Source organism: Mya arenaria, chromosome 10 (assembly GCF_026914265.1).
Source record: "Mya arenaria isolate MELC-2E11 chromosome 10, ASM2691426v1".
Taxonomy (NCBI): domain Eukaryota; kingdom Metazoa; phylum Mollusca; class Bivalvia; order Myida; family Myidae; genus Mya; species Mya arenaria.
In genome coordinates, this window is record NC_069131.1 from 73127273 (window position 1) to 73149617 (window position 22345).

General features: G+C 34.5%; 1 protein-coding gene across 7 annotated transcripts in view; it reads left to right on the forward strand.

Annotated features, from left to right (window-relative positions):
* LOC128205595 (potassium channel subfamily T member 2-like) overlaps positions 1-20309 on the forward strand; it is an 83968-nt gene extending 63659 nt beyond the window's left edge. For 6 of the 7 annotated variants that reach the window (XM_052907327.1, XM_052907328.1, XM_052907329.1 and 3 more), the window contains 16 exons: positions 170-272; positions 658-786; positions 1862-2005; positions 2719-2823; positions 4391-4496; positions 5073-5245; positions 6248-6319; positions 6633-6767; positions 7395-7506; positions 8792-8896; positions 9521-9604; positions 9864-10019; positions 11353-11530; positions 12964-13048; positions 13954-14145; positions 15456-20309. In XM_052907327.1, the coding sequence (XP_052763287.1) occupies positions 170-272; positions 658-786; positions 1862-2005; positions 2719-2823; positions 4391-4496; positions 5073-5245; positions 6248-6319; positions 6633-6767; positions 7395-7506; positions 8792-8896; positions 9521-9604; positions 9864-10019; positions 11353-11530; positions 12964-13048; positions 13954-14145; positions 15456-15525 (1949 nt within the window). In that variant the 3' untranslated portion in view covers positions 15526-20309. The remainder of the gene's footprint in view (positions 1-169; positions 273-657; positions 787-1861; positions 2006-2718; positions 2824-4390; positions 4497-5072; positions 5246-6247; positions 6320-6632; positions 6768-7394; positions 7507-8791; positions 8897-9520; positions 9605-9863; positions 10020-11352; positions 11531-12963; positions 13049-13953; positions 14146-15455) is intronic. The other variant, XM_052907331.1, reaches the window with a different exon arrangement.
* Positions 20310-22345: the final 2036 nt, after the last annotated feature.

The following is a 22345-nucleotide window of genomic DNA, read 5'->3' on the forward strand; positions in this document are numbered from 1 at the left end:
TTGAAATTATGCGCTTTTCATGAGTGTAACATTTCAATTCCGATTGATAAGGTGAAGGAAAGGTTTTGAACTAGGTTGTCAAGGGCAACGTTCAATAACTAGCGTGTGGTTAAGACAGTGCTTAAGGATTCTTGGAACATGTCAAGAAGTTTGAAGCATATGTTTTCAGAGCGAATGGCAGCAGAACTTCAGCGGATGTTGGACTCGGAGGATGAAGATGAGGATTACGGTGAAGAAGAGAGCGTGTTCAACACCATCACCATACAACAGGGGTATGTCTAACGTTGTGTTGTTTTCATATAACAATTTTGTTACTGGGTTACCTAACTGGCCAGGTTACCACTGACCAAAAGACTTAAAGAAGTGCAGACAAATGTTTAAATATTTTCCAAAGGTCAAAAGCAAAGCAGAAGAACTGTTACTGAAGCTCCAGGTTATCATTGTTCAAAATATTTCACCATTTTTTAAGTCCTATTACCACTTCCAGGCAGCTTGTGGTTGAAATATTTTGCTTGTAAGGAGACAGTAATTAGCACTCCATATTTCTCTAGTGAACTAGCCAGCCATGTAATGTTAGCCACCTTTCCTGTTTTGGACATATATATATATATATAGTCTAAACAAAATCATATATATTTTTGTTATCCCACTTTGCAGTTACGAGTTAGCTAACAGGGTGAAGAGGGCCACGTACACTACTGGGGAGAAGTCCGACTCTTCCTCATCTCTTCCATCACCTTCACAGGACATGCACCACCAGGCTGTGATCAACAACTTCAAGAAAAGGTTGGTAACAGTGTTTTTCATTGATTTACATATTCGGGTATTGTATTAGCTCGACTACTCAAATAATAAGGAGAGCTATACTACCCACCTAAGCATCGGAGGTGGTATCAGCATTGGCATCTGAATACCATGGTTAAGGTTTTGCATGTTAACCCCTTTAAGTCATCATCTCAAAAAAAACATCATGTATTGCATTGAAACATTTAACATGTGTTCCAAACTATCAAACCTACTTTATAAATGAAGTTAGATAACTCTTTTTTGCATGTTATAGAAATTATAGCCCATTATTATTCGACTTAGAAATTCTGGTTATGTTTTTTGCATAGGTTAATGTCTTAGTAACTACTTGATGTATTGCATTGAGACTTTATACTATTCAACCTACATTACTATTACAGTTTGAAAACATTTTTGCATATAAAATATAAATTGAATAAGGTTTTGCATGTAAAAAAGCCAATATCACAACAAGTACTTTATGTATTGTACTGATCTTTTAGACAGGTGCTCCTAACTATCAAACTTGCTTAAAATATCAAGTTAAATAACTCTATTTTACATATAATGCTAATTATGGCACTTTATTATTCAACTTTGAAAGTCTGATTCAGAGTATGCATGTAAGATAATTTTTACAGTGATCCATGCATGTTTTACCTTTGCAAGTGTTAACCCTAAAAGTGGAAGAATAGTCAAGGAAGCTGTCTCTGTAACAGCTCTTGTTATATTTTCTTCAGTCTCATTGGAGTACATTTTTAGACATTTAAATGTATTTTCTTCAATGCAATATTATTGCTTTGTGTACTTATTAAACTGCAGAAGATTTTTGGTGAATTTTTAAGACCAAAGGGTGCTCATTAAACTTAAAACCCCAAAGTTATCAATAACTTCTTATGTTACTGCTATCAAACTGACAGCCCTGATGTTTGTGAATATTTTGTTCACTGCTTGTGATCTTGCTATTAGCCGCCCAAATGTATCTCAAACCTTTAAAAGGTTAGTAGGAAATGTTTCGGCTTTGGTTATTGTGCATTGTATGTATTTTATAAGATTATTGTTGTTGTTGTTCTAGCCCCACCAAGTCACCCAATGCCAATGGAGACACGAAGGCAAAATTCCACATTGACCCAACTGACCAGTTTGACCATATAGATGGCACAGGTCCTCCTGACCGCTCACAGGTCCTGGAACAATACCTGGACATGAACCAAGATGAGTGAGTAGTTCTTTCCCTTAGCTTTAGGTCTTTAATAGATATTTATTGAGTTGCTTTTCCCTCTCTAAGCAGTTTTCATTCAAGATAGATACTGAAAAGATACTGAAGACTTCTGAAAAATTCTTTGAATCTTGAATCTTGAAACAATCTGTGAAGTCACTTCTTTTCTTCCAGTAGTTTTCATTGAACAGATTTTTTGAAGATATTTCAGAATTGGTCTTCATATAATCTGGCTATTTCATTGACATAATGGTGTTGCTTCGCAATATTTAATAAAATGTAACAATTTTCATTTATCAGAAAATAAGTATAACAATTAATTTATCTTTAGATGATGCAATTAGCAATTATTGTATGACTTTAACTAACATCTGTCTACTAAGGAATCATGTTAGAGATACCATGGTCTTGTCACTTTCCCCATAAGATTGCCGGCGCGGGGGGGGGGGGGGGGGGGGGGGGTATTGGGCGGCATGGAATGTGTAGCTTTTGTTGAATGATAGCATCTGGTAAAAATATCAGTTTTCTCCGCAAATTCAATAAAATGTATTTGAAATGATTTCAAATTGCGATTCTGTTCTTTGGCAATTTCAATGGACGACAGACAAGACCGCGATGTCTTTCACTGAATTCAATGGTATAGTTTCAGTTGCTTTTTCTTTAAATATATGTTATTTTCTCATCAGTAACCATAAATCTTACTCATTTCAAAGGTTTACCTCCCCTTCTCACAGTTATGTGAGCAGTGAGGATGAAGATCCATTTAAAAAGGAGAGAATTCAACAAGTTCTTCCAAATAATGATTTGTCTCCCTTTGAGTGAGTGGTGCCTTGTAAAACAGGGCTTGTCACTGAGGCATGCTCTAAAGTTTGGGCTGGAGTGGACTGGAATTATGGCTTAGAAAGATCTAGTAAAACATTTCTGATTGGTTGCCTTTTTTAAACTGTGTCTTAATGTGCCAAATAAAAACGGATTTTGGCACACCCTATTGTAAGAATTAAATTGATTCTGACCTTCAAAAACATTTATTTTGAACCAAAATTAAAAACTCTCCGGTAGTTATTTACAAATATTTTGTAAATAATGTAAAGAAATAAGATAAAAGAATTTAAAACCAATCAGAGATTTTCTTTTTGAGAATGTTTGCTTTGGGAGGTCTTGATTTTGAAAACAACCAAAAATGTAAATCGTTCAAAAATGTTTGAAGTTGTATTTGTTTTTGTGTCATCACTTTGGTGAAGATGTGAACCCCAAATTGTTGACTGCTACCCATGCATGCATCAATGTTTATCTTATTAATAAATATCACAAAATAATGGATGCTCTATCTTAAAGAGGTTTGAATCACGATTCACCGTTTATAAGTTCTCCTTTTTGAAGTTCACCTAAAGCCATTGATGATACTCACATCATAATTATTATATCACTTAACAGACCCCAGCAAGAGTTATGACTGTGTTTTATCCTTTCTAACTCTTAGCTAATTTTGGTGGCTGTTTATTGTAACAAAGCTAGAGAGAGACCACACACCCATATACGCCACGTTTGGCTCTATGTATCCTAGTTTCTCTGTTCTTAAAATCTTAATCAGGAAACTCATAGTCAGGAACAGAATGTATAAGTAGATAAATTATATCTTAAATAGGTGATTTCTTTATTATATCTTAAATAGGTGATTTCTTTATTATATCTTAAATAGGTGATTTCTTTACTCTATCTCAGACATGTTATTTCTGTACTTTATCTCAAAAACGTTATTTCTTAACTATCACAAATATGTTATTTTTAACTCTATCACAAATATGTTATTATTTAACTCTATCACAAATATGTCATTTCTTAACTCTATCACAAATATGTTATTTCTTAACTCTATCTATCTTAAGTATGTTATTTCTCTATTTATCTAAAGTATGTTATTTCTTAACTCTATCTCAGACATGAACATATAATTTATGTACTTTATCTCGAATAGGTTATTTCTTAACTACCACAAATATGTTATTCCTAAACTCTATCACAAATATGTTATTCGGTACGTTGTTATTTAGGATAATTAGGTTTAAGTGAGTCTGCCTAAGTTTAAGTCAATCTGCTATGCATAATTCAGTTTGTATTCAGTTTTTGTGAGTTTGTTTCTGTCTGCAACCAAAGATGGCAGAACAAATGTAAAAAAACAACAGTTTTATTGGTCATATCTTATTCTGTTAGTAGTTTAACTTAACCCTGGCTGTCAGTATCTCAATTATACCATAGAATCAACTAAAAAAAGCATAAAAAGAGTCTGATGTGACACATATTTTTGTACACAATAATATAATGCTTTACTTTTGACTTTGTATTACCCTCATTCTGTTCATAAATCAATTTTGCCCATATTTTCAGGTTTGTTACGGGGCCACCCCCTGTGACCCTCTATGTTGGCTCAAAAAGGGCCATCTGTCACCTGATGAGGGAGCGGAGACCCCTGTGCTGCCTGGAGTGGGGCGTGGTGAGTAATCAGGGTTGTCTGGGCCAGAGAAACCTTAATGATATCATACAATTACAGTAACAGGCTCCAGTTTCTCAAAAATACTTAAGTCATTACCGGTACTCATTTACTTTCGCAACTCATTTTACCGGATTACAGCCCAACATGGTTAAACATTTTAAATGGCCTCATAGATGATAGATGAATAAATAACGTTGAATAGTCTACCCAGTTGAATAAGACTTTGTTTTTAAGAAGAACAAATCAAGGTTTTTTTATTAGTCAAAGTGCCTTTTGGGCTTTTGGCATTATGCCAAAATTTCAATAATACCATAAATCATTGAATTTAGGATGCACTAGGGGAAAACTAGTTTGTTTACTATTAATTTCAAAGGGACATAACTCACATCACCTCGATTGAGTTATAACAACAGTTGCAAACTGTGATATGGTAAATCAAACATAATTGTGAATTCAATTCTTGGCAAAATATATGGATTGTATCTTTAACGTTTAAGTCTTTGAACCATGTTTTAAAAGCCTTGGGATATACCGTACGCAGGAACTTTTTATCCTTAAAGGAACTGTTCTTTTCAGAAATGTTCGCACTGTACATATAAGAACACCAACGACGAACGCTGGACGAACCAGCTGATCATTCTTGCAGCAGAACACGCGTGTAATGGCATCTACAACTTTATAGTGCCGTTGAGGTCACAATTTATCGGCATGAAGTCGCTGTGTCCCATAATTCTTCTATTGGAGGAAACGTGAGTTTTGCTGGCATAATTTCCATATTCTAAGGACATATTGCACTGAAGTTTTTATTCAAGTGTGTTCGCTCGAACTCTCAGGGACCGGCGAAAATACCTCTAGCGTCGAAATATTTGAGCCGCTTACCTTCAGTTTTAAGAAATCTGTCCTGTACATCTAGTTAAAGCCAATGAAATTTCGAGCCAAGCGATTTCGAGTCAACGGGTTTCGACTGTATATAGTTTTCGCTGTAACATTCACAAGTTTTATGATCATAATTATGGCACACTTCATGAAGCCGAAATGAAATTTCTTTATTTATAAACTTCAACATAGAAAGTAATTGAGAGGAAAATTCCAGCTTATCCGTTTGAGCATCCCATCCTTTCCACAGCTATTTGTTTTTTTTGTCTTGGAATGCTCTGAATATCAGATCGCAGTTTCTAATATCCACGTTCGAAAAACGAAGTTTCGTGGCTAAAAGCATTACTAACGCTTTAAGAAAAATTAGTTATCGTAAAACATCAATTTTTGAATGTAAATATGAAAAACTGTGATCTGATTCTTTGTCAGCTGTCATATATATATCACTGGTTCATACACATGTAGGCAAAAATTGGCTCTTTCTAAGACAGGAAATAAAAAAGTTGTCAAAACGGTCCATCTGTGCGAGTGTAGCTATATGGATGACAGTGCTCATATCTTTTATTTTAAATCTGAGATGAACTATCCACTCAGATAACTACTTTGCAATGAATCATTTGAGTTGGATAGTTCATCTCAGATTTAAAAAAACTTTGTGATAAAACACCCATGAAAAATTATATAAAGTAATTTGATATGATGGATGGCATCAGAGCCTTGAAAAAGAATTCTTTAATGTTATTGACAACATGCCAATGCTTGTAAGAGCTCTAAATAAAAATAACCATTTATTAATCGTTTTAAACAAAAATGAAAATCTCAGGATTGCTTATTTAAAAAAAAAACATATTCAATATTTCATTGTTTTATTTCAGGCCGGACGTAATATTTCAGGAAACAATCTCATATTTCCCTCTTGTCTACTGGATGCTGGGATCTATATCGAGGTAACTTGCTTAAAATAATCAAAAATTGGTTGGTGAGTAAACCACAGCTCTCAGGAATGAGCTATACTCCTAATTGTAGAATACTGGTTAAAGTTAACCAAAATGATTATTGATTGGTTGGAATAAGTACAGCATTCTCTGTAACCATTCAAATCATTTATATAGAGAGAATGTAACGATAGTAAAAACAAATTACGATGTCATGTTTTCAAACTGCTTTTCTTAATGATAAAGCATTGTAGGTTTGAAGTCTGCTAGCAATGTTTTTGGCTTGTGGCTAATCGTCTAATTGTTATTGTATCTGTATTTCCAGTGTGGATGACCTATTGAAGGCAGGAATCAACAAAGCGTCACATCTTGTGGTCGTAAACAAGGAGCAGAGTGAAAATGAGAGCGAGGACACGCTGGCCGACTCCGAGACCATTGTTGCCGTGCAAACCATATTCAAGTACTTATTGCAGTTTTTATTATATAATATAAAAACAGAAAATACTTGCAACAACTCCCTTATGCTCACCTGGATTTAAAAAATGTTTCCTTTTGGTAGGTTCTGCAACTAAAAAATCTTCACTTTTTGTGTTAAAAGGAATACCGGGTATACAAGCTAACAATACCTGTGAGAGAATTTTTTTTTAGATAATCTGACCTTTTCAAATCATGATTAAGCTATGCTATTAAAAAGTAAGTAAAAAATAGTTTTTAATATTTTAATATTCACAATTTTTCACTTTAGTCATGTTCTGAACTATGGCCAAGTGTTTTTATATGGTTCATGAACATGCTTACATTTGGATCACCAATCATCATTATAGTCAATTTGTTCATTGCCAAACCAGCCTGACATAAATATACATAACCAATGGAGGTATTTACTAGTCTCTGTATAACCATTTTGGTGCCAATGAGGGTTACTTACTGAATATTCAATGAGTAGCATTTTTTGTAAGGCTGTTCTCAAATGCAAACTTAATTACCAAGCAGAACCACCTGACCTGGGTTTATGCATTTTCGTGCATATAGCCAATTCTCGTGAAGTGTTCTCACTGTATATACACCAAGTAACATTGTTTTTCAGGCTGTTCCCGAATGCCAACATTATTACGGAGCTAAACCAGGCATCGAACATGCGGTTCATGCATTTCCGCGCCCATGACGAATACTCACAGAAAATCTCTGACCTAGAAAGGGTATGTAAATGTAGCTAACAAATTTGGCTGGACATCCACAATTATAAAAGTTTTGCACATTTCTTTTAATACGCCCAAAGGGTCGTATTATGTTATGGCCTCCATCGTCTGTCTGTCCGTTAGCAATTCCGTGTCCGGGCCATAACTTGGTAACTAATAAAGCGATTTTCAAATAACTTTATACAAAGCATCATTACATTAAAAGGATGTGTCGCGCGCAATTTCCAGGTCCATACCTCAAAGACTAGAATCACCATGGGGAGGCGTTAGCAAATCCGTGTCCGGGCCACAACTTGGTCACTAATAAAGTCATTTTCAAATAACTTTATACAAAGCATCATTACATTAAAAGGATGTGTCGCGCGCAATTTCCAGGTCCATACCTCAAACACTAGAATCACCATGGGGGGGACGTTAGCAATTCCATGTCCAGGCCATAACTGAGTTACTACTAAAGCAATTTTCAAATAACTTTATACAAATCATCTCTACATTAAAAGGATTTGTCAAGCATGCTTTCCAGGTCCGTACCTCAAAGGCTAATTTCACTGGGGGGCGTTAGCAATTCTGTTTCAATATTGGAAGTTTAAGCCTTTGTTGTAAACACTTCACACCTAGTAAGCAGTATACTAGCATAACCTAAATGTTTATTAAAGACCTCAAGCCGAATCTTCTTCGGGCGTATAATGCTCCGTTTCGCGGTGCTCTTGTTATTTATTGTGAAGCTATATTTATAATTTAATAAAAACAATAAATGCTATAGAAAAAAACTTCTTCTTTTTAATTTAAACACAAGGCCAAACCATATCAGTGTTTTATTGTATTAATCCTAATTTACTGCTCCTATTTTTCACCTCGAAAATCGTAAAAAAAGTCGAACAAATCTTTCTTGTGAAGCCAGGCATCATATAGCAAAACAAAATCATGCTTGATTATGACCCTGACAAGTTACAAAATTCTGATTCGGGACTTTAAAATGATAATTTTGTGGTGTTTTTTTTTCTTTAACTTGCACATGGAAGGCTGAATAATTTTGTTATTGTTTAGGATTATCATCTTATGTAATGTCAAATTTATGTATGCACGTAAAAGTATCGATCACATGTCTCTGTTGTGGATTGGAAAATCTAACCCTCAGTCACGCTGCGTAGCCAGTAACTTGGTAACCCTCTTTACCGGCTTCCACATGTGCCTTATGGTTTTCCATCTTCACCAGAAACACATGAAAGATATTTATGATCTTCATTTGTGCGTCTGACGGTATTTATATTTTTTTCTTCCACAGAAACTGAAGTCAAGCATGACGTCAAACTTGAGCCATATATTCCGTCTGCCATTTGCTGCAGGCCAGGTGTTCAGTGCCAGTATGTTAGACACACTGCTTTATCAGGTATGTTGGATTGTAAATATGACAATATATATTATATTTAAACTATGTTTCATTAAAGTAATTGTTACTACTGTCGGCTAGCCTCATTATTTTATTTATAGGCTATTTGCTGCGGGCCTTGGTTGGTATTCAATATTGGTCTTAAGTTGGATCTAAGAACGATTTAGCTAATCAGATTACTGGTTATTAATAACTGACCAATAGAGTGAATGAAATCAATGTTGTATGATCATAAGATTTACGTAAGTTTAATATTGAATACCACCCCTGGGTTCTGTTTCAATAAGATATCTTAGTTGCTAACGTTACGCTGATTGAGAGTGCTCAAGTTACAGCCAGATTCTTGACAATAAATATTCTCATAATATTTTTATTGAAACTCAGTTTAAGCCAAAAACAGGGTAACGCATGGCTAGTTATGATCGTAAACCTGATCATCTTTAATTTAAAATTTATTATCAAGCGGTTCTGATTTTCAATGTTACGCATGGAAATTAAATTTTTTAAACTTATTGATCTTTAATTTTAAACTCATTGTCAGAAACCATGGATTCTGATTTGTCTACCGAATATGTTATTTTTATGATTCAATGCATAAGTCAAATTGAACCTGTATCATTTCAGACATTTGTAAAAGGATACCTCATCACTTTTGTACGCCTTTTGCTTGGAATTGACGCTGAGGAAAACTCTGGACATCTTTCCAGTGTAAGTTAAATTATCACAAATTGACACAGATTATTGGTAAAAAATAAAGCAGAAGATGAGGGGTGTTTATAGATGACACTTATAGGATACACAATGTTTCTGATGAAATAACATTTTTTTTTGTAATTTGACCGCAACAAATTGTGAAAATGTCACAGGAACAACATGATAAAATTATGTGATACGATTGAAATTACGTAATTCTTTGACTCATCCTTGCTTTAGTTTAATTCTTTTACACATTAACGCCAAATTTCAGATCCGAATCAAGCGGACTACCCTTGCACGCTACCGCACATACGGAGAACTATACCACGCTCTGTGTTCAACAACGGGAGAAGTCCCGATTGCTCTGTACCGAACTGATAACCAGTCAGCAATCAAATCAGCCAGTCCAACCTCTCCTACACCACCGGTGGGTATTTCCTCGCAAACCTCTTATTTCATAAGTACTTATACACACCAATTTATGATCTTGCAAAGAGGAATGGTTAATTTGAAAGCTAGTTCAGAGAATTTTATAGCCAATATTAACTAATGTTCCCAGTGCTAAAAAATATGCTTTTTCCACAATTCAAGAAATTCTGTTGTAGTTTATTGCTGTTGAAGTTCTAATAGCTCACAAATAAATGGTTAAAAAAATATTTGAGTATAATTTTGCAGTCTTAGTAAATATTTATAACAAATTCTGAATTAGTAAAATAACATGAGAAAAATTCATTCCAATTTACAAAGAACAAGTCATTTTCATAAATAACAGAAAAAATCCCCTGTTATTATACTCTCCACTGTTAAAAAATAATCAACTCATAAATTTGGAGGATCCTTTGATTGGGTTCAGCAGAGCATTGTAGAACATGGGCTAAGAAATTCCCTCGGCATCATGACAACCAACAAAAATAGGCAGTTAGTGGATGAAAACAAATTGGTTTGGTATAAATATATTTCTGATAACATCAGCACTAAGTATGTGGATGGTTAGAAACTCATACTGGACGTGTGTTTCCGGTCATGTGACCGGTGCTGGAAAAACTAATTTTACACCCCCCATGTAAGATGAGTCACGCGCAACAATGCGCAACAACGCGCAACAATGCGCAACAACGCGCCACTTCTTATTTCTTTTATTGTATGGTTTATGAAAAGCATATTCTGCAATTTCAATAAAGCGGAATCAAAAATATAAGTATACAATACTTTCAATTAAAATTGAAAATAATAATCGTAAAAGCACGAATATTAAAGGAACTATTTGATGTCGATAGTGATTTAAAATTACTGCACTTTATGACATCAGTACACAATGTCGCACAAGCTTTTTGGTGAAATGTACAAAAGTGTGTTTTCTGCGTCAATATTCCCACAAATTCATAATTTTTGGTATGCAAGAAAAAATATCAATCATGTTTTTGCGGTCGATTGAAAAATCCGACCCTCGGGCACGCTGCGTGGCCGGTAACTCGGCAAGCCTTGTTACCGGCTTAAGCGCGTGCCCTCGGGTTGGATTTTTCCATCGGTACCGAAAACACATGATAGATACTTATGTTGTCACAAGGTCATACAGAAAGTGATCCATCATCTATGGTCACCAATTTGAGTTTGATGGAAAGAACCTCAAATATTTTTGTATTCAGAACAATAACACAGAGCATATTGCCAGCAAGAAACTGCATTGTCATCATGAGCCAAGGAAAGTGAACAGCCACCCGCGTCCAAAGTTTGTCTATTAATCTAATATTTTTCTTCAGAACAACAACACAGAGCAGGCCAATGGCAAGAAGCTGACGCATCACCGTGAGCCGAAGAAAGTGAACAGCCAGCTGAACATTCAGAAACACTGGAATACTCAGAATCCGGAGCGCGAGGACATCTCTGATCTCATACGGAACAGAATGAAGAGTCTCGACCTCACTATTGATGACTACTGTAAGTTTGCACCATGTTTTTTTGTCATTAAGTAAATGCCAGAGAAAAATGGATTTTAATTTTTTACTTTAAAAATTCTTAAAAGGATGGTTGGGTAAATTTATTTTTAAATCTTCAAATTAAAAATGTATTGAATAATCTTATTTTGGCCAACTTTCCTTGCTTGCAGAGTTTTGTCAAATAAAAATGTTAGGACGAGGGATACCGGATAAAAGTTGGCCGGAATGAAAATGAAAATTTAAGTGTGTACTTTCTATGGCGTTGGTCTAGATTTTGAACCAGTTTAGAAACTCATCTGATTTTCAAAATGTTGTTGAGATAGTTACATTATATTGGCATAACCACAGTTTTGGGGATAACTGGTTTTGGGGAGCTGTTATCGTCGTTGTGCATTTTTAAAGTGTTCAAGACATTGACATAAAACATATGCATGGTAATCATGAAACTTGATATAAAGGTTCATCAAAAAACTTGGTATACATGTTAATAATGTCACTTAGTATAATTCTTAATGGGTGAATGACTAGCAGATCCCATAAATCTGGTCCCCGGGAGTTATAGAACGAAGAGAAGTGTCCCCTTGAAGCACCATTATGATATAGTATTATGGCATCAGTTGTGAAAATGGAGTGGTGAAAGCAAAAAGGTATTATCACCTTCTTTAATTAATGTCAAATTGAACCCTCTTCCCTTTACCCAATGAAATGTAGGATGAGTTGCTGTTCACTATTAAGCGCTGAACGCTATACAACAATCCTTATGGAACGATACTAAGCGGGGGGGGGGGGGGGGTCATTACTTAAGCAGACAGCATCACCTAGTTATATATATAATATTTTGATTAAGGTCATTCCTGAAATATCAGGTGGACTCTTGCATAGCGCTATGTGGTACACTCTGAATATGCAACTCAAACCTGTTGAAACCTCTCGACCTTAAATTCAGGTTGTTGCTTAGGTAAGGAATACTTTTGCATAGCGCTATGTAATACTCTGTGCTAATGCATCTCCCCCTTGTTTTTACCTTTCACATGATGATTCAGGTCTTGCTGAATATAAGGTGGGCTCTTGCATAGTGCTATGTGGTATTCTCTGATAATGCCCCTTTTCCCTGTGGTAACCTATCAACTGTTTGTTCAGGTCTTGCTGAAATATGAGGAGGGCTTGCACAGCGCTTTGTGAAACTCTCTGCTAATGCAACTCTCCCCTGTGGTAACTTATCAACTGTAGATTTAAGGTCTTGCTAAAGTAAGGAGGGCTTGCATAGCGCTTTGTGAAACTCTCTGCTGGTGCACCTCTCCCCTGTGGTAATCTATCAACTAGTGATTCAGATCTTGCTGAAGTATAAGGAGGGCTCGCATACCGCTTAATGGTACTCTCTGCTAATGTAACTCGCCGAGGCATACATTTAACCACTCTGCTTGTGTGTTCCAGGTTCTATGGAATATAAGAAGAATGACATTTGTTATGTGATCCTTAACCCTTCCCCGAAGAGAAAACTACGCACTGGTGACCTTGTGTAAGTATATCACATGGTGACCTTGTGTAAGTCTATCACATGGTGACCTTTTGTAAGTATATCACATGGTGACCTTGTGTAAGTATCACATGGTGACCTTGTGTAAGTATATCACATGGTGACCTTGTGTAAGTATATCACATGGTGACCTTGTGTAAGTATATCACATGATGACCTTGTGTAAGTATATCACATGGTGACCTTGTGTAAGTATATCACATGGTGACCTTGTGTAAGTATATCACATGCATTTTGAATGTCGCTTCTGAAGATCAAGCATCATTGGTGTTTGCAACTTACAGTGTTTGTGATTTGGTTCCCCGTGTGTAGTGTATGTGCTGCGATGCAACATGGATACAAAACAAAACAGTTAGCGAACATGAACAACTGTTAGCCTTAACTGAACTCTGAGCTAGGTATTGTGATGACCTTGGGCTCATTGACATTAGCTGCATCTTAATGCAAAACCTTTAATCTTGGTCATAACTCAAAGAACTATCAATGCATTCAATTGAAACTTGGTTCATATGTTGCCAAAGACAATACGCATACTTTCTTAAGATTGTTTGAGAAATCAGCCCTAGTGTGTAATAATTGGAAATGAAGTGGTCTCTGTAAGGTTTCAAATAAACTCATACTTATTTCCTGCTTTATTGAGCTCATTTCTCAAATTATCTAAACACTGTTATAGCAATGTAAGTATATAATAATGAAATAAATATGATCTGAGTATATTTGTTTTGTCATTTACTGCTTTTTTATTCTCCATGTGAAGAGTAATTGTAGGAAACTTAATTGTCTTTTGTGAAATTTGATTTAAATCATTTTGACGTACGGTAAAATTGTTTAAAAATATTTTTTTAGAAATTTTCCAATGCTTTGAATGTGTATAAACATATTTTCAGCTACGTGATTCAGCCCAGCTCTATGTACGCCATTCCAAGTCGTATCACCCGGCTAAAGCAAAACCGACGTAACTGGACACCTCCGTTAAAACGCTCTGGTTCCGACACAAACATTACACTGAAATTCCCGGACGATGCCAACTTCAGTAGAGATCGCACAAGCTCATTGTCGGATCGGAAACCTAAGAAAAGGTTTCACATTGGATCTGTTGAGAATTGACTTTAATATTGCAGTTTCAGATATAGTTGGTTGTATGAGTTAAAGTGTTGTTTAATGTTGGTTTTCGAAGTTATTGATGTTCTTGTTAAAACTTAAAAATAGTTTGTTTTATTATTTTAAGTGTTGTTAATTGTTTGATTACGGAATAGTAGCTGTTGTGAGTGGCACTTAAGATGTTAATTAAAGGCAAAGCTCCTTGTAGTTTCAAAAAATGAAGACGTTGTCATGTATTGGCTGTATTTCAACTGTCAATGATTTAAATATATGAGGCCCTCATAGTTGATATATCAGTGGTCACATCTCATTGCCAATGCCTTTCAAACAAGTTAACTTACAAAAATATTTTACCAGGGGGCCTCACAACGTGTTCCGAAATTAAGGTCATGGATTTTGTGTATCTATCAGTGTAAACTATGTCTACAACGTTGTATTGGATATAGAAGGTAACCCAATCTCAGGAAGCTTTGCCTTACACCCAGACCTAAAGCTGTCCTCTACTTGCCTAGCTTTCAGACTGAAGAAATTGAAAAATTGGACTTGTATATTGAATACATGAAATGTAGAATTAGTCCTAAAATAGCGGGGAGAGGGTGGTGATATATTGTGAAAGTCACATTTGATGCAATTTAATTATTTATAATTTTGCATAGTAAGTTGTCATGTTTATGAAATAGACTTGAGATTAAAATGAATGTTTATAACATAATACATAATATTTTAACAAAGTGTGCATACCATTATGTACGTTGAATCAAAAATGGATTCCCCTTAGAAATTAGAACATTATTTGCCCTTCTTTTTGCAAACCTTCAGTTTGTGGGCGTATGTTTAAAAATTGTCAAACTATAGTCATTTCAGGAAATATAGCCAAGGTATAGTCAGTTTCCAAAAAAATCATGGTACATGGTATAGTCTGCTTCTGAAAACTTTGCCAAAATATAGTCAGTTTCAGGGGAAAATGCTAGGGTATAGTCAGTTTTGGAAAATATTGCCAAGGTATAGTCAGTTTTAAAAAGCATTGTCAAAGTAAAGGTAGCTTCAAGGGAGTTTATCCAGGCATAACCATAGCATCTAGGTGTTGTCGGCAGTATAAGTGTGCCATTACCCTAATTTTTGGCTATGGCATAACTGAATAGAGTAGTTTACTGTACTTGCCCAACTTAGCAACTTTCCCAGTCCCATTTCCTGTTTTTCTGTGCTTTATATAACCATGTTCACTTCCTGCTGTGCTTGATTTATGTATTTTAATCAATTGACCGATTGCCTGTTTTATCAACCTCAGGTTTGTGCCGGTGCATGAATCCAAGTTGACGTGTAATAGCTCACCAGACATTACCACCTCTAAGTTCTGATGCGCATTGTGGTATACCAGTGCTTTCACTACCCTAGAAAACCACCAAATTTTACACACTGCTGCAAAGTAAACACAAAATCTGGATTTAAAAAGAAAATGCGTATGTCGCAAAGTGGTGAAAGGCTTTATTTTACACTCTCCTTATATCACAAACAATAATTGAATTTCCCAAACAGAAGTTTATTTTATGAAATATTTTTTTTCACAAAATGGATTAAACTAACTGCTTACCGTATTTTATAAAGAGCTGATCATTTTTATAAACAGCTGATTTTTATGAATTGCCTATTTCACAACTGCTGATTTTATGAATTGCTTATTGCACAAACTGCTGATTTTATGAATTGCTTATTGCACAAACTGCTGATTTTATAAAATGCTTATTTCACAAACTGCTGATTTTATGAATTGCTAATTTCACAAACTGATGATTTTATTGTTCAGTGTTGTACAAACTGCTGCAAGGTTTTTGTCTTCGCATCTGGAGAATTTTACCTGATTCCTAAGCTTACTTTTCAAAAAGTATCCCTGTTGCGCTAGTAAATTCATTCATAGAAATGGAATCCATTACCATAATATTAATTATAAATCTGCCATTGATATATATTGCAAAATAGGATTGTCCGTATTTTAGCTTTTTGACTTCACATCAAAACAAGTACTATGTATCTTTGCACAGTGTTAGATGATGACACACAGTGTTAGATGATGACATCAGAGGAAATATTAAAATTAATAACAATGTTGAAACTGCTCTTCTAAATGATTTTAGATGCTTTTACTGTAGAATTGTTTTTATTTGGAACAGTACTGCTGCCATGTTTGTCTTTGTAATTCCACTTTTATTTGTTTTCTTTAGATTCTCAGCTGCATTAAATCTTGTTTTTTTTCTTGGCAATTTGCAAGTTCTTCACATAGCATGAACACGTGTCAGGGCTTAAACATTGAATAAAAAATACAAATGTGAGAATCTAAATACATGCTTGTTTGTTTGTAGTTTTCATGTACATTAGAATTATGTACCATTTATTGTGTAAAAGGGACCAATGATTTTTGACGGGACCAAAAGATATATTTTACTGTGATTAATGTTTGTTACTGTTGATAAGACATAGTTGATAACATGTGTTTGTTAGCATGGATAACATGTGTTATTTGTTTGTTAAATATTGATGTTTTCACAGTGCTCTGTGTTTGGTATTAACTTTTATGATTATGTATGAGGTTTCCACTTTTTGTCATAAAATTGTAAATATCCCAGGAATTTCATATCCTTCATTTCAGGAAAAAAATATGTTGTAATATTTTTGGGCATCAAATATGTTGTAATATTTTTGGGCATCAAATATGTTGTAATATTTTTGGGCATCAAATATAAAAGCATTGAAATGATATTCTCTGTTTATAGGAGACTTAGTAATTGTTTATTATGAAGCAGTAGGACTCGTTGAAGATGTTCTCTTAAACTTTGACAAACAAGGAATATTTTTTCTGCTTACTATTGCTGTGTTGTAAATACTGTTGTTTACTTGTTAGTGTATATTTTTGAATTTGTTTATGTTCAAATTCGCCATGTGTTCATATATCCTTTATTTTAATTATATATATTTTCTGTATGATATGATATGATATGTATATATGTTAAGCGATGTCACCATGATAACTGTGTCAGCACATATCGAACAAAATCAAATACCTCAGCTCCTACATTTCTTGTATCTTGGTCCATCCTTAAAGATTGTGTGTGTGTGTGTGTGTGCGTGCGTGCGTGCGTGCGTGTGTGTGTGTGTGTGCTGTCATCCTAAGACCTTTTCAAAGTTCATGCAATTTTAGACTTCTTTTTTATTGAGTTGGGAAATAGCCCTTGGATTAAGCCAGGTTTGTTTAGTGTGAAGTTGTCACTGAGTCATAAAAAATATTTTCTGAACTAAAAGTTTGAGTCTGGTCATGTCAAACACATTTTTTAAGGATGGCCGAAGATGTGTCTCTTGATTTGTTTTCAGAAATCTAAAAAAAATTATGAACTGTAATTCTGCGATGTTTTTGTCTTGTTTTGTGCATTTATATTTGCTTCACTCAATTTCAGAGTCACTATCACTGGTCCGAGACTTACAACTCCCTGGGTTGTAACTAAAAATAAATCACATTAAATTATTTATATTATAATTTCAATATGTGCATTGATGGGAGTTTTCTTTAAAAGAAAAATCTCTATGGTTACTCATTGTCGAATCTCATTTAGTTCATGACTGCTGCAACATAGTTTTCATCAGGTGTAACGAAAACAGATTGTTTTTTTCCGGTTTCCCCACCCGACTCTAAATTTGCTTTATTTTTCACTCATTTTTGGTACATGGTTTTGGGCAGGGCCTAAAAAACAACAACATTTGTTTTGGGTTACTCGACCCTACCTACGAAACAGGCGCCGACCTTACTGTTTTTATAGATGGGGGGGGGGGGTCAGTGAAATCGGAAAGAAGCAATTCTATTTTTACTTTATTGTATTTAGATTTAAATATTCAATCAGATTTTAAATACTCTGTTTTAGAGGCCAAATTATGTATCTTTGTTTAAAACAAATACTTATTGGCATTAAACTATATTTAACATGTAACAAGTGTTTATGTTGATTCATCAATACCATATTGTTTGGAAAGCTATGAAAAGTCTGATACATTTCTCTCTTCTTAAATAAGTGTTCATGCCACAGTGAGGAAAAAAACATTATTTGAAAAAAAAAAAAAAAGTTAGTACTTCCTGTTTTAACCAATAATTTACATATTTTATCAATTTTACAACAATACATTATTTGAAGGAAACACACGCATATAGACAGTTATTTTGATTGACTCCATCATTCAAAGCTCATTGTCTTTTTGTCCTAGTATAACAATATTATGGTATATTTCAATTATCACATACATGTATTGCGTTTTACTCAGAAGATGTTTAGTGCCACAATCTATAGGCATTTGTGTAGCGTATAGTAGACATTCTTTTGGCATTGTTTAGTGGATGCCTACATTCTGTACTGAGAATTCTGTTATGTGTAACACAAGTTATAACCTAAACTGAAGATTGAATAACTACTCAACCTATCAACATATAGTGATTTATAATAGATCTATGGGACTTTTTTGCACAAAGATATTGGTTGAAACCATGGTAAGTTTAAAATTTAGATATGCGAACCTATGCATTGGCATTTACAGCCTGTGTTCAGGGACATAGGCAACTTTCAGTGACAACACTAAATTATTTGTAGGCTCTGTGCAAGACTGCTGATTTCATCCATGTTGTGCTAAGTCCTCAAATTACGAAGTTGGCCAAAAGAAGGTTCCTTTTTACATGACTGTAAATCTTAATATTTTAAGTACTTCAATAATAAAAAATGCCTAATTCCACTAAAATTCCTCAAATCCACCATAAGCACTGAATAAAATTTGTTTTTTAAAGGAAAATGTGTAAATTTAGCCATTTAAGTTGATTTTTTTTTTTAAATATTTTACAGTAGAGAAGTTCACAATAATTATACAGCATTGTCATGAGATCGCCCCTTTTAAGGATAAAATCCCCCTTCTATCCATGTTCAATCCTCCTCTTGAATAATCTATGTTCCAAATAATGGTTGTTTTGAAGTACAAAGTGGCCTTCCTGCTCAATTTGTTCTTATCAGTGGCTGTTTTAAATTATATAATCCTTCTTTAAACACACACTATAGTCCCACCAGTGACTGTTTTAATTACATAATCCCTTATAAAGCACAATCTATGTACACACCTTGTTGTTTTTTATGTATATAGCCTCTATTCAAGCTCAATCTTTTCCCACCAATGGCTGTTTTGAAGGTTTAATTTTTTTTCCACCAATGGCTGTTTTGAAATATAAAATCCCCCTTTAAGCACAACCTATCTTTCAATCCAATGGTTGTTTTGAAGTACAAAATCCCTCTTTAAACTCAATCTATGTTTCAATCAATGACTGTATTCGCCTGAACTAAAGTGTTGTTGTTTTTTTGGTTTATTTGTATCAAAGGGAATCTTTTCAGGTAAAATCACATTCCTTTCTGTTTAAATGCTATAACTATTTACTCGTGGGTACACTACATACATGTACAATGTTCTGTTTCTTGGTTATTTTAGTTTTGTTTAAGGTACATTTTTTATTCACGTATTTTGATGGTTTTAGTTTTTTGGTTATCTGTATGCCTCGTTCTATTGATAATATGTATGTTTCTGAAGAGTTTCGAACATATTCTTGCCATGCATTTCAAGTCAGCATTTAGTTATGTATTTTCAACTTATGGAAAGTCGCATTTGAGTTTTACTATTTACTTTACAGCGGTTACTTCCTTTTGTCATACAGTTCACTGCCACTACGCATGTCATGTGATAATGATCAATATCATGTGACGTCATGCAAACAGTTAAGATTTGCGTTCGTTGAAGTTATTTTTTGTGTGTTTTTACTAATTTTTAAAACAATTTTATTTAAAGGAACTTTACTTCAATAGTGCATAAAATTTAGTATTTGTAAAAAAAACTTCCCCAAAAGTATATACTGTAGCCGAAATCCATCTATTTTCGTAGTGGCGGCACATATATGTGATTTCAAAGTAACCAAGATACCTTGATTATGAATAAGTACAGTACTAATATTTTATATTTTTAAAACATTTGTCATTTGAAGGTGTTGTTTATTGTCAATGTACACTTAAAGTGTTGTTGTCAACACAATTGTATCATATATTGTTAAATAGAATAAAATGATGTGACCATGTCAGTTTGGTATTATTTATGCCTATGTTCGACCATGTGATTTTGCCCTTTTATACGTCTGAGTTTGTTTTTAAATACGTATGGTCTGAGTTTGTCCTTAGTTTTCCTAAATAACGTCAGGGTTTGCCCTCAAATACGTCTGACTTACCATAACTACGTCCGGGTTTACCCTTACAAAGATATGAGTGTGCTCTTCAATACGTCTGCGGTTGCTCTTAAATGCGTCTTGGTTTGTCCTTAAATGTGACTGTTTTTACTCTTAAATACATCTGGGTTTGCCATTAATAACGTCTGAAGTTGCACTGAAATGCGTCGCTTTACCCTTAAAACGTATAAGTTTTCCGTTAAATATGTCTAAGTTTGCTCTTTAGAACGTCTCGAGTTGCTTTACTGCGTCTTAGTTTAACTTTAAATTCGCCTGAGCTTGCCCTTAAATACGTCTGTATTTGCCCTTATATGACTCTGAGATTATCCTCGACTTCGGAGCTGTCATCAAATACCCACAATTGTTTCATTATATACGCATGAGATCGTCCGTGTAAATGTCCGGGTGAGTTAATATAACAGCCAAGAGTTTGTCCTTATAACGTCGAAGTTTGTCATAATATAAGCTTGAGGTTTCCTTTTTATTAGCCCAAATAGTTTCACATACTTCTAAAGTTGTCGTTAAATAACCATTAGTTTTTTACCTTGTATACGCCAAAGCTGTTCCTCCTGAAATTGTCTTACGTCTACATTTGCCATTATTTAAGCTCAAATGAGTCCGCATACGTGCAAGTTTGTCACAGTATACGCCTTTGTCATTATTTACACCGGAGGTTAGATTCCATAGATCAAGATCGCTTATTCATTCAACGATGAGTTTGATATTGTGAAGGTACAGGTTAAGGTTAATTTGTGCAATAATTGTCACTGAGACGTAAACAGCAGCGGTTACATATTTCATCTAAACCATTGATCAAAGTAATTTTGTTGTAACCTAAAACAGGCATTCTTCGCCATTGACGTTACTTCGTGTTATCGAGACCTGATTAAACAACTGCAGTTATTGTTTTATTGAGCTGTCACACAGCATCGGATCATGTCCTGTCCTTTAGGTACACTTGTTTAATCTAAGCCGACAGTAGAATTGGAAAATCATGTCAGTTGGCAATCTTTATAGGCCGCCAATCTCACCTATAACAATGTATTGAACATACCTGTAGTTATATGCCCCACTTCATTTGGGTGTGAGGTATACATGTCATTGTCAGCCCGTGCGTTCGTTCGTCCGTGATCCCGTCCATAAATATTATGCGTACTTGTGTCTTTCAGAACTCAAAACTATTTGACGTATAGTTATGAAATCTGATTTGAATGTTGTTGAGATGATAAAGTTGTGCACATGGATTTTTTCCCACTTCATCTAAAAGGGCCGTTGATCATGAATTACCAACCATTGGAATTTTCGAACTTGTGTAATTCAAAACTCCAATATTATTTGACCTAGATTCATGAAACCTTAGTGTTATGTAGTCGGGGTTAATTAGTTATGCACCTGGGTGTTTGTTTGCAGCTGCACATTGTAAGTACAGTTTTGGCCCTTCAGCTAGCAGAACAATGGCATTCTAAAATTATGGTCGTTGCATTTGATGGTAGTTTTAATATATATATATATTATATAACAAAGACAAAATGGGCCAAAATCCACTCATTCAACAATGATGGGAAAAGGTTTTTTTTCCATTTTCAGGCTTTTATCGAAATGATCTATTTTTAGACATACTTGATACTAGACCATACCCATAAAAGTTCAGCCTAAAATTTATTTTGTCCAGTAAGTTTTAGAAAGTACTAGCGAGGTTTCTACATGTATGTTTATTAAACAGAGTCTTACGTCATACAAATAACTGTTCACTTTTAAATGTTGACACGCAGCATTTATAGTAATTTTCAGTTAGTTAATGTCAACAATAATCATTTCATGTGTCCCCATTCATTGTCCTAGTAATTTGAAAGTAATGATTGTTAGGACGATTGGATACATAATGATTGTTTGGA